This window comes from Phaethon aethereus (genome assembly GCF_964289735.1).
Source record: "Phaethon aethereus genome assembly, chromosome: 5".
In the NCBI taxonomy this organism is placed as follows: Eukaryota; Metazoa; Chordata; class Aves; order Phaethontiformes; family Phaethontidae; genus Phaethon; species Phaethon aethereus.
Window position 1 is genome coordinate 49,844,212 of NC_138579.1, and position 13,498 is coordinate 49,857,709.

Genomic DNA, 13,498 nt, shown 5'->3' on the forward strand with positions numbered 1-13,498 from the left:
TACACTGCCGGGCTGCGGACGCAGGCCCCGCTCGCAGGGCGCACGCCCTCCCACACGCTCCACAGCGAGCGGGGGCCGCTAAGCGTGGGGCCGCCATTGGAGCCGGCAGGAGCGCTAAATCCGTTCCAATGGTAGGACTACAGCGCCCGGCCTGCCCGGCCGCACCGCCGTCGGCCCCGCCCGCCTCAGCTGACAGCGCCAAGATGGTGGCGGCGCCGAAGGGGGAGGTTGCTGCTCGGCTCAGCTGATCGTACCAAGATGGCGGCGCTGCGGGATGGGGAGTTCGCCGCCCTGCAGAGTCTGCTGAAGGTGAGCGGGCCGCCGAGCTGCTGGGGGATGAGCCCGGCCCGGCGGCGGGGGCTGCCTCTCCCGGCCCGCGGCTGAGCGCCCCCCTCCCCCCCCCGCTTTGCTCCCCGCCAGGCGCCGTCGAGGGACGCCGTGCGGCAGCTGTGCCAGGAGTGTTTCTCCAGCCCGCCCGCCGGCCTCGGTCCGCTGGCGCAGCGCGCCTGCCCCGGCCTCGCCGCCGGCCCTGAGGAAGCGGAGCAGGTAGGGCGGGTCAGGAAAGCCGCCGTCGCGGTAGCGAGCGGGGTGCTTCGGGAGTGCCTCCTCCTGCTGCGCGGAAACGGGGCGCCCAGGAAGAAGCGGGAGGGCGGGACCTTCCCGCCTGGACCTCACTGGAAGAGAGGGCGGGAGGGGAGAAGAGGGCAGGAGCGGCCCGCAGCGGTGCCCTCGGGAAGATGGCGCGGCACCATGGCGCTCCAAAGCGCCGCGGCCGCTGGAGAAACGAAACGTGCTCGGTAAAAGCGGTCCTCCCCTAGAGGCACAGCCCAGGGGGGCCTTCCAGGGAAGCAAAAGGGAAGTGCATGAGGCATGCGTGCTAGAGGACAGAGAGGAGCTCAGCTCCTTACCTCTTAAGGCTGGCAGGCAGTACTTGGGTGGCCTGGGCCCTGGTGGTTTCGGTCTCACTGCAGAAGCTGTGTCTCTCCTGGCTACTGAAGGCCCATCCTGTGTTGTATGTAATGCTTTTCAACCCAGTGGAGCCCTTTCTCCTCTTCCTTTCCTACAGCTGGTATCTGCTTTGCACAACCTCACCAGGCACGTCGTGTACCGTGGCTTGACAAGGGCGGAAGATATCCTCTCTCTCTTTCCTGAAAGCTTCCACCAAAATTTGAAAAATCTTTTGACTAAGATAATCTTGGAGAACATGTGAGTGCTACCCACCTGCCATTTGCTTTCAGCTGGAAAGTTAAAGCCTATGTATCTAGTTTGATATGTGGATAGTTGGCAGCATGCAAAGTCTTGTTTCTATGAATTTTATGCATGCCTTGGGCATAATCACGCAGGTTGGGATAGCAGAGTTGAATGAAATATGTTGTCTGAGTGGAATGGCAAACAAAACACAGCCATGGACACAAAGGGTTTTCCCCGGACTTTTGGAATGGGTGTGGGCCTCATTCACGTAATGCAAAGACCCTTTTATCCTAACAATGCACCTATGTGGTGGAAAAATGCTGCAGGTGATGATGAAACTTAGAAGGCTAGATTTCAGTACTACAAAATCTGATTGGGTAGCATTTAGATGCTTGTCCACTTACCACCTTGGCTTAGGTGTGGAGGCACCATATGCAGGAGAGCATACATGAGGTGATGGCAGAGGATAGCAGTTCTGCATGCTTGCACTGCTTGTTAGCCTATTGCTTTGATAAGATCAGGGAGAAAGGTACATGCCATAAGTGAGCCACACTTACAGTAGAACCAGTTTGCCTACCATTGCCCACCAGTGACAGCCTTTCCTTGGCACTCACTAGCATAGGCGGTTTCTCTCCCCTACTTACTGCTGCAGCCCTGATGACCCTTCGTTCAGGGACAAGCACTGTGAATGCTTTCCCTACCCTTTTTCCTTCTGCCCCCCTCCCCCTGCCCCCGCCAAGTACTACTGATACTGATTTTCTCTTCTCCGCTCTTTCACAGCTCTGCTTGGAGGAATGAAGCACAAGCAAGTCAGAGTAAGTAGTAGTTCACATCTTGATGCAATTAATGTTTTCCGACGTCATTGGAGCTTAGAGTTTAGAATAGTGCATTGTAATGTCTTTTCATAACATAGCACAGGGATACCCCCATTTGCGTTAGATAAAGCTGTATGATTGTGGCATCATAGAGCTTAGCAGAGGCCAAAAGCTTGTATTCAGATCTATGCTGCTGTGCTAAATTGTTTCCAGTCCTCAAGCAATTCCATTTAATGTTCAGTCTGTTGCTACCTTGCAGAGTACAATGTATAGCAAGTATTTGCAAAACATTTGGAAGTGAAGCACTCTGACCTCCCCATTCAAGTCCTTAAGTGATGTCCATATTCAATAACTCTGCACTATAAAGGATATGTATATGTTGGGGATTACCTTATCTTTGCACATCTAGTCAATTCTGTGCATTCTTTCTCTTTCGTGCATCAGGAGGTACACTGCGTGTATTCATAACTCTGCTTTTTCCTCACCTTTCTAAACAGCGATGTAATTAAGGAATGGAAGCTTTAACAATAGCATCATGGGCAATGCATTATATCCCAGTTAGGTGTTGCATGCAGCTACAACACTTTGTTTTCTCCCAAAGAGGTTTTCCTTACAACTGTAGTACTTAGAGGCTTACAAATGAGAGTGGGTACATAACAGAGTACTTTGAGGTCTGCATCGATCCTCTTTGCCCTTTTCTTTGCCTGCAGAGGAGGTAATATCCAACAGCTAAACAGTGCAGCAGGAACTGGAAATACACTGTTCCTCAAAGTTTTAATGGAATATAAATAGGGAGAGGGAAGAAACTACTGTGTAATGCCAGTACAGTAAATACAGTAGTTGCTTACACTAAACAATGTTCAAGTGTTACCAAGACACGCAATACTTTTTCCTGTATCCTTTACTCTGTCGTGCATTAGAGGAAACGAGAGCAAACATGACACACTAGCTAGGTCTTCACAGCCCAGAAGCAAGGCTGGGTGTGTGGCTCTTGGAGTACTACCCAGGAGCTCTGCTCTGACAGTCATGTCTTTATATTCATTAGATGAATATTTAACCCTCTTGGAATGAGATTGTGTTCTAGGAAATGATGGATTATTTTAGTATTGTACTGGTGAAATATCTGACATATATTACATAGGGATCAAGGCAGTAACTTAAAGAACAACTGATTGATCTATGTTAACTTAAAAACATGGATGGTTTCCTGCCCCTCCCAATCAATCTTTGCAAATTAACATACAAAGCTGAACAGATGCATTTTATGTTGTTGCACATGCTGCCAAGTGCTGGCCCTGACAGACTGTGAACTGGAATTTGTTCCAAAAGCAAGAGCAAGGCAGCCAGTTCTTCACTGCGCCCTGGAGCTCTGCTCAGGGGAGCAGGAGGAGGAGGGAGAGCCTTTCCCCAGGTGAAAAGAGAAGTTTCTGAAAGCAACTTAAGCATTTGGAGTCAGTAGGAAGGCTAGCAATCAACCTTTGGGGAGGAAACTAAGCATCTCATGGTAGGCAGAATCCAGAAAGGCTGCAGTTGCTTATGGAGACAGCTCTTTCTTTAGTACTCAACAAAGATTTAGTCTTTGCCTCTTCATCCCCCTCTGGTACCCTTAAACAGATGTCAAATAACTGCTGACAACCAGGCTTGATAAGGCTTCGCAAAGACACTCAAACCTACCAAGCACCACAGCCGAGATTTTGAGTTTGAGACTAAATGATCACCACCCTCCAGATCTTTCATGGGGTTGATCCCATGTTTCATTCACACTTCTTTGAAAACCCCTAGCTGACCTAAACAGGAACAATGTTTCTTCAGGCACCCTGTAGCCATTTATTCTGACATAGTTACAGCAGTTAAGCCCCTTAGCTGCAAATGCCCTTTCCAAACAGAAAGGGTTTGTCTTTGTTTTCATGTCCTTAGTGTGGGCTTTTTCTAGTGAGAATGTATTGTTTTTCCCAGGAAACTGGATGCTGCACTTTGGAGCATAGCTCAGCTCTTACTAGAAAATGGAGTTGAAAAAGGTGCAAGAGATGTTCTGAGTCTTATAAACGTGACAGTACCAAAGTGGGAATGACTTTAAGTATGCCCTGTTAAACTGCACCTTACAACTTGTTTCCTTTACATATATTTTAAACAACCTTACAGACATCTTCCAAATTTCTGGTTTCTGATGGTAAATTGCACTTTACCACTGGGCAGTCAAGGATTCAAGCCTCACTGCCTTACTGGCAGCTGAAAGACACTGTTGAAAAACATTATACTCCTAGGAACTGACAAAGAGCACTTGCAGACAGCCTGTTGGTGCCAGAGTTTTGTTGGGAGAACCTTAATCTCGGCTTTTATGCCAGTTTGCATGATGCTTAGGGACTCTTTGAAGGTTCATAGTGCAGTGAGCTCCATTAAGTACACACCATCATGAGAGAATATCTCTGTCTCCTCTCTGCAAAAGATAGCTGCACAAATTTCTTGTCAGGGCAGCCAAGTCAGACCTGTCCTCCTTTCCTTGGAAGGCTCATGGGGTCTCCAGCCCTGAACTATTGGTGTCAGTATTGCACCAGACTGTTGAATGATTTCTGTTAGGCTACATCTAATTAGGATGATGTCCTGCCAATTTGTTAAAAATATTGAAGATATGTGAAGATTGCAGTTTACCAACACATATGCTGTACTGCAGGATGCTGTAGTTCACGGGTTGGGGAGCTTGAAATAACATGTTTTATACTGCTGTATTTTAAGAGCATTCCTGTGTGCTTTCTTACTGGTTACAGAACAGAGCAGTAAGCATGTAAGTCCCAGAGCAACTCATGATGAAAGACTAGTTGAGTGTTGCAGGCAGCGAGGCAGGGGATGAAGAGGTGAAGAAGACATCTTACTGCTTCCCTTCTCCCAGCTGCTTTGTGAATTTACCGATGCTTGTCTTGCACTGTGCCATACTTGCATGTGATGGTGGGAGAACCCTGTCTGTCCTTTCAGTGTCATGAGGAGGCCTTCAGAGACTGTCTTATTGCAGAGTAAAAATTATGTGAAACCACATAGCGCTAGTACCACTAAAGTTATACACTTCCCAGGGCCAGAAGTGGGGAAGCATGTACATGATGGTAGTCACATGTTCTAGGGTCTGGTGTCATCATGTGCTGCCGGGCCTTACAGACCCATTTTTTTAATCCCTCAGTCTCCCTGCCTCGGCTGGTTGACATGGACTGGAGGGTGGACATCAAGACGTCTTCAGACAGCATCAGCAGAATGGCAGTCCCTACTTGCCTGCTTCAGTTAAAGGTAATGTCATTGGCTGTAAAGGATACAGGATCAAAATAATCAAGTCCAACACTTGACTTACCAGTGGTAGCACAAGGCAGTTCAGACAGGCATCTGGTGCTCATCTGTTGCCTGGTGGGCAATTAACAGACTTTCTCAGAGATGATCTTTGAAATACCACAGAGCCTGGGAATGATGTCCCTGATGAAAGCCCTATTTTTCTTGCAAGGGAGAATTTTATTTGAATGAGGCTGCAAGAAGGCACCATGTTTGTTCCTGGTGTTGTCTACAGAAAGAAAGAAGAGAAATGATGAAGTTATCACCCTTTAATTCCAAGCCACTCATCAACATGTTTAGCTGACTGCATTAGTTGGGAAATGACTTTTGATTACTAATAACTTCCTTCACCAGCCACATCCATCATTTGGGGAGTATAGCTAAAGTTACTGCTTATATTCTACAGAGTTCTGGATCCCCCAGCCAGTAAAAATGGGATAGGTGGTTTTCAGAGGTGGAGGAAAAAAAAAATCTAATTTCTGTGTGTGAGGTGAGGTTAAGTATCCTATGCAATATCTGCTAAGATGCTTTTGATATGGATATGGCTTCCTGCCACAAGTTTTTTCAGAGTTTCCCCATACTTACGGCAGTATATGCTTATTTGCACTCTGTTAATGGGAGCGCACTTTACTAGTGAGACACACAGCTCAGAAAATGTGCCATGGTCCAGCATGGAGCTGGACACCAAGTTTAAAGCATTGGTCTTGATATGTCTAAACACTGACTTTCTCAGTGGCACTAGAAAAACACATGAATGATTTTTCATACAGCATTCTGCATTCCTATTCATACAGTCTGCATTCCTATTTTCAGATTCAGGAAGATGTTGCCTTATGTGGAAATAGTCCTGTTGTTTCTGCACTGACTGTGGAACTGAGCAAAGAAACCCTGGACACTATGTTAGAAGGTCTAGGAAGGATCCGGGACCAACTTTCTGCTGTTGCAAACAAATGAACATTCCAGCAGTGAGCATGGGACATATTCTCTACCTACAGCTCTCATAAGTTGCAGCCTAGTGTAACATGTTTTCTGTTTTAACAAAATTCAAGAGGCTTTTTTATTTAATTGAGTTAATAAGATAGCTTTTTAAAAGCTAACAGTTAAATATTCTTTTGGTCTGATGCCAAAAAGCGTTTTCCTAATATGTTGTTGAACAAAAACTGGCCTCTATTTCAGAAGAGGATTTGAGGGCTCAGAGCTTGGCTTAATCACAAGGGTCATAACTGGGAATAGCAAGTAGCTGGAGCCAGTGAAGCAAGTGCTATCTCTTTGCCCTGAAATTAGGATCTGAAAGGCTCAAGCTGGTTAATGGGCTGCCTGCCAGCATTAGCAGACAAGGAGGGTGCTTCTCTCTGGAATGTGCATATAGTGAAGTGCATGCTGGATGTAGCGTTCGCTCTCTCAATGAAGCCCAGCCATGGTACAGTTTGCTATTACATGATAATGCTTTGAAACAGGGCAGTTATGCTACAACACATTCCCTTCTGATCAGCTTCATAGCACCATTTGCAAAATGATTAGTCTGAACATCTTCAGCAGCAAGTAATTTCCTCCTTCTGTTTGAAAAGAAAAAAAGTAATTCATGTTTGGGTTTATTGGACCCTGGGCTTTGCCTTCGCTGCACAAAAGCCGGACTGGGCAAGTAAAGAACTGATGGCCATTGTCTGTACTGTAGGAAACCCTTCTGTGGCAATATATGCCTATACTTCCCCAGAGTGTTCTGTTCTTTGTGTAAATCTTCATTTAATTAAAAAATGAACTGCTAATTGATTTTTTGAGTCCTTTTCAGCCTAGAAGAGATGTTGTCCTGGGTTACCTCAGCCTCTTTGTGATGGTGCCTAATGGATGTTCACATTTGTTGCTGAAGAGGGATCTTTTGTTTCCTGTTCAAATGACTTAATCTTTTAAACTGTCTTCTCTTCTTTATAATACAGTTTCAGGGCACCTTTTTCCATGGGCACCAGCTCTGTGCAATATTACAGGTGATGACCCTGACCTAAAACTTTATAAATATATATGCATTGAAAGTGTGGAGGAGTAAGTGCAGAAAATGAAAAAAAAAATCAGACTCTTGTTTCTGATGAGCTTGTATAATGCTCCAAACTGAAAGACTGGATCCAAATGCTTTGTTCATGGCAAAGTCCCACCTTTCATAAAACATTTGACTCTCAGGACGCAAAACATTGTTTCTTGTATTTGGAAACATGAAATCATTCAAGAAGTGTGCATAGACTACAGAACTGTGTTAGTTAATTTTATACATCCCCACAGAGAGCAGGCTAGAGTGTAAGTGTAAATGAAGCCTGTGCCTTTAAAAGATACTGGTGTAATACAGCTTGTGCATCAAGATGAGATGTATGATGAGTCACTTGTTAAGGTCTGCTTTGAGCAAAGATTGTAATGCTTAGTACAGTATTAAGGTAAACTGGTAAATTTCATATATAATGGGGAAATCTGAAAGGAGAAGAGGGATATTCAAGAATTTGTTCCATAACATTCAAGCTGTGAAAAACATCTGTAACAGACTTCGTCAGTTTGAGGAAGTTTTGTTGGCTTTGCAGCCTAGTCTTAAAAAAGATCAAATAGTTTATATTGTACTGTTTATTTTAGAAGGTAAGAATCACTGAGGAAGTAAATGATGCATAATGAAGTATTTGTAGTGTCAGAGGAACAGAAGTAGTCAATACACAGAGGACATCCTTGAGGTGAATACTGAAGTTATAGTCAGAATGTTGTAGGTCCTAATGAAATGAAGAACTGATAGTTGCATAGTTCTCATGCAAAACTATTGTACAACTGTAGAATCATTGTAAAGAAAAGAAAGACTTAAAACTGAAAAGGTTTTTCCAGCATCAGAGTGGGTGCTATCTGCAGGTAGCTAAAAGTTGCTCATGGAGACTTAATAAAGGGGCCGGTCCACTGGATCAGAGGCATGACAAACATCTGATGAATTCAAGGGCTATATCAAGTCGTTCTGTAAGAAGATACTGGTATTTTCTAGCCCAAGATTTAGGAGGCTATGAGAACTTGCTTCAAATCTTTGCCTAAAGTGTTAGCTGTTTTCTTGTTGGCTCTTACCATGCTGCCAGAAGAGCTGAGACTGCTCAGAAAAAGGTATATAAAACAAGAGAGGCTGAGTAGGACTGTCATTACCTGACCAGCAAGACTACTTCACATTGAAGTCCTATTTACAGAGACTGCTACACAGAGAAAGAATCTGCTATTGCAGGCAATCATATGTGATCTTTTTCATACAATGATTGCTCTCTTAAAATCAGTTAGATTTTTATCTTCCCTCCACATATTGCTGCTATTTAGTAGGCTAGCCTAAATGTATTCAGCACTACTTTATTATCAGCTTGTTCCTGTGCCAACACTGTCTTTAGCTTACTTCTCTCTTACCTTTCCATTTTCCCCTCATACTTGTGAAGCAGTGAAATCACCCCTCCACATTTGATGGCTAAGCCTAGTAAGCTCTGTATTCTTTGCCTTCATCATAGGGGTCATTCTTCACTTACAGTTTGCGTCTCACTTGAATGGGGTCACCACAATTGTTCATTTCTGGAGAAGAATAGTCTAAGGACATGAATAAAGAATAGAGCTGTCATAGTATGTGAATCATCTGAATGAATTCCTCCTCCCAGGAAACCACAAGCCTTCATTGTCACATGCAGCTCAAAAACTTGCATCTTCATTCCAGTATTTGAGGAACAGAAAAACCACCTCCTCCATGTACTCTGTTTATCAAGTGATAACTCAGTTACACTAAGTAAAACAGTGATAAATTTATTTGTAAAACTTAACTATGCAAGTTAAATTCAAATTGTAATTAATTTCACAATTCAGACGTGTTGGAACTGACTGTGTCAAAGTGTTGAAAAAGCATTTAAAACATTAAATCCTACTTTGTATTATTCAAAACAATTTTTCTTCCTCTTACTGCAAGAAAATGTGTACTTCAGGGTGTTCAGGCTAAAAGTTGTATAGATGATGTGATTGAGAGCAAGAAGAACTTAGGAAGAAAATGCCTTTATGATTCCTAGCTTTCACTTCAATTAATGATCTTTAAACATTGGTTTAAAATAGTAGAAGACTTTACAAGACTCATGATGGTTTGGTAAAGGTATAGTAGTTACTCTGTGTTTAAGTATGGGGTTTAATGTATGAAATTTACATATTCAAGCTCTTCCGAAACTATCATCTATACAAAGTTTTTGCTTTGTCTATAACTAAGGTGTTATTATTTCACTTCAAACAAATTACTTTGTTACTAGTAATCTAATTTAGAATTGTTTTCACCTAAGTAAAAAATAGTAGTTTCAATTTGTTTGGTATCTAATTTTCACTGGAGATAATAGAGTTTATATTTAACAATATATATGGGACCCCCTGCCCAGATTAGGACTGAAAATAGCTTTTTTGGTAACAAATCTGTGATAGATCTCTTGTAAGTGAACATCATATCTCTTAAAAATGACAACAGCCCAGCTTTATCTCAGTTCTTGGAATAACGTATCTAGCAGTGTAATTTCATCAGCTGCTTTATAACTATAGTTATTCTGAGTTATAATAACCTCTACAAAAGTAACCAGTTTAATGAATTCACCAACCTTTCTCACATATCCCTTAAAAGATTTATCTTACTAAGCTATAGAGAGGTAAAGTAGGTGCTTATAGTTGCAATAAATCAGTGGCAGCACTGGGAGTTGAGGAATCCCCAGACCCTCTTCTAACTTCTTGACCTCTTAGTCAGAAACTTTATTCCATTACACAGTAATTACACTAACTGTCATATATTTTTCCCCCATCTACACAGATGTTGTGCAGGTAGTTGCTGAATTTTTGCTTGCTCAATTTTTAATGTAAGAGAGGTTAATAATGCTTCGGGCATTTGGGCCTTGCTTACTGAATAACTGTCACCTCCAACGTGTAAATTGATTAACATTATGTAATTCAGTCTCCAGTTGGTTTACCACTTTACAATAACCACATTGGGAATACCACTGCACTAGCACAGCCCTTAGCATTACAGTGCAACACCTTGGCTTACCTGCCATCAGCATTCAGTAATCCTGCCCAGCATTTTCAAGCAGCTCTCCCAGTTTGCATTCATCTGGCCTCTGTTTGAAAGCATTACAGCTGCATTAAAAAATGGTGAATTAAACCTCACAAATTTACAGGAGGGGGCTTTTGTAGCAAGCCTGATGAGAATGTGCAAAAGCTCCTGAATTTTCTAGTTATGCTCAAAAATCCATAGGTATCCTTAGAAGCATCACTGTAGGCACCAGTTTTTGAAGTGGCATATAAGTATCTGTGAAAGCTAATGTGTTATGCTGCAACTGAGCAGTAACTAGATCATCTGCTATAGCTTTCATAATGTCCCTGTACTCTACAGGGCATACGTGGCAGTCGCTGAGCAATCCTTGCCATTTTAGGTGCGTAAGAACCTGACTGTTCCTGCATCTGCTTAACACTTTATAAACCTCTTTTCTGGGGTTATTAATGCGTACGAGTCTTGCCACTGACATTGCTGCTGCTGAAGTATGTATGAAGTATATAACAGAAATACCAACGGTGTATCCACTGTGTGACATAAACTCCCTGTCTTATTTTACTGCATCTCACAGGAAAAAGAGGGACCACAGTAGGTTCAGAGCTGGCATTGCAAGCTGGCAAGCTTCCTAAGCCTTCTCCCTGAACCTTGGTCTTTCACAAAGAAAGAAGAGTGAGAATGAAAGGAAGGAATGAAATAAAACATCAACTTTCCTGGAAGCGTAAATGCCTTTTCCCCAGGAGATGGCGAGCTTGGTCTCCCAGTTCTATTCCCTCACCAGTTCCTCGGCAGGAAGCAGCAGTCTGGGCTGTCCTCCAAAGCTGGGAGCATCGAGTGCCTGCAACAGCCCAAACAGAACCATTCACCAGCAGCAAAACAGAAAGGGGGATATTATTGACTGGTTAGCAAAAGGTCTCTCATTTGCTAAACACATTTGTGGGTTGAGGCAGTTGAGTGCATTTTGGGAGAAGCTGGTAGAGATGGTGGTAGCAGAGGGTTCTCTGCAGTGTGCCAGTCATTTTAATCACAAAGAAATAAAAAGCCTTCCTTTTTATTTGTCAGGTTAGATGCGAGTTCCTCTGGGGATAGCTTTGGCACACCCAAGGGAAAAAACAACATTATATTTAAAGGGATGCTGACAACTTGGAATGTTTCCAAATTGGCCCATCTTGGACAATGCCAGTGTCGCACGGATTTGTCTCTAAATAGTGGTGAGCAGGGGACTGTAAAAATCATCTCTGGAGAAAGAAGTAAGATGGGGGGGGGAGAGTTCCTTCTCTCCCAAGCATGTTACTAACCAATTTTAAACAGTACACTAAGCACAGTGGCATCCTATATATTTGATCTCTGTTCTCCATGTATATAAAAATTCTTGTGTTGCTTTTTCGCTCACTTTTGCTGTTGTTGTTAATACAAGGCCTGGGCTGAAAGCATCCCCTCTCCCTGCTGACCCTTCTGCACCCCCACCTCCCAGGAGGCATCATCTTCCCAGTCTGAGAAAGGAAGTGCTAATGCACACCAGCAACACTGACATGCCACAAAGTGCCATCAAATATTCTAAGTAAACACGCTGAACAGAGACAGTTAAATAGCATCGCGTTTGCACACTTGCTCTCCTCTAGTTACTGCTGTTGTAAAAGGCTGGTTTGGAACAATAATAGGTATGGCTTCCCCCCACCCCCAAGGAAGGCACAATTTTTCAAGTTGACAGGATCCTTTTATGCCGATGAGATAGTGAAGGTTGAGTGCCAACTAGCAGCAGAAATATAATAGCATCCATTAGAGCTGTTAGCTAGAGTCTGCCAGTGCTTCTGTTTGTAATTTAGAGGGTTATAACTCAGCCATGCAAATAAGATGCAGGAAAAACTTTACATTGAAAATCTGGACCTTGCAGTGGGATTTTCAGTTTCTTACAAAAAATAAATACTGAGTTTGCCTTGACACTCTGGACCATTCTGTAAGGAAGAGATGAGAAACCTAAATTAGAAGACCGTAGTATACTGATGCCCGGCCTTTGCACTGCCAGGGAACTGGGCTAATTGGAAATGCTAACATTTTTACAACTGTATCAGTGACTGTAGGTCCAGGGGTGTCCAAACCCACATTCTGTAACAGTAAGTCTTGAGGCAAATGTCATCATCCCTTCCAAACAAAGCACTATACGAGTCAGCAAGGCTCCCTGAGTTGTCTCTGCTCCACATAGCAGCAGGGCTCAGCCTGAAAAAGTTCACTGAGATTTATGACCAGAATCAGTAAGGTACACACTGTCCAAAGTATTTTGGTTCCTTAGTGCTTTGTGGCATTTGGTGCCTCATTCCCAAGCCTGTTTCTGCATTTATGCCATTTATATGCCCACATACATGCATCACCCTTACTTTTGATTATTTTTTTTTAATCCACTAATAACAGTATTTTTCTATCCTCTACTAAACCAGAATGGCAGAAAGTCATGGATAATCTAGAGTTTGAACTGGTTGTCAACAGACAGCTGATAGGCTTCTGTAAAGACATGTCTGATGACAAATAATCAGAAGATCAGAATGAAATCAAAGAAACGCAGAAACATAACTGGGTGCACTACATAACTGAAAGTTATGAAAAGTGCACTGAGAGACTTTTTTTTTTCTTCTTTCTTCTCCTCTGAAAAGGACAGTGTGAAAGGGTACTTGGCCATCTGTGTCTCAGAATGTTTTCCTTTTCCCAGGCACCGATGGTAAACTTCAAACATCAGTATCACTCTCATCTACTACAGCAGCCCTGTAAGCAATCTTATTTACAATTTCTACCCATTGCTTTCCAGTGACCTCATTTCTCCCTTTGGTGCTGTCTTAGAAGCTCTGGCTAATATTAAAGGCACTAAAATAGACATGTTCAAAGATACCCTGATGGGTGTGGTAACATAGTTCTCAATAAAACAAAAACCCTTTAAGTTTTTGCCTTGTCCTCAGGCAAGAAACAAATTTAAAATCTTTCCTGTGCTTTCAGAAAATAAAATCTAACCAAGGTGCACCTGTCATTCCCTCTTCTGTCCTAGTTTGCACACCATTTCTCTAGACTGCACGTTCTCTCAGGCAGAGAGCTTGTCTTTGTAGCCCCACGCAGGGGGCCGATGCTGCCACCAGTACTCTCA

General features: G+C 43.2%; 1 protein-coding gene across 3 annotated transcripts; it reads left to right on the forward strand.

Annotated features, from left to right (window-relative positions):
- Window positions 1-258: 258 nt before the first annotated feature.
- Window positions 259-6,269, forward strand: COMMD9 (COMM domain containing 9; the record flags this gene model as incomplete). 3 transcript variants are annotated; one of them, XM_082000920.1, is made up of 6 exons in its annotated part: window positions 259-309; window positions 421-546; window positions 989-1,206; window positions 1,972-2,006; window positions 5,176-5,279; window positions 6,129-6,269. In XM_082000920.1, the coding sequence occupies 6 exons, from the start codon at window positions 259-261 to the stop codon at window positions 6,267-6,269; spliced, it is 675 nt and encodes a 224-aa protein (XP_081857046.1). The 3 variants fall into 3 exon arrangements, with proteins under 3 accessions (XP_081857046.1, XP_081857047.1, XP_081857048.1); XM_082000921.1 differs by having other exon boundaries at window positions 1,067-1,206; XM_082000922.1 differs by lacking the exon at window positions 421-546 and having other exon boundaries at window positions 1,067-1,206.
- Window positions 6,270-13,498: the final 7,229 nt, after the last annotated feature.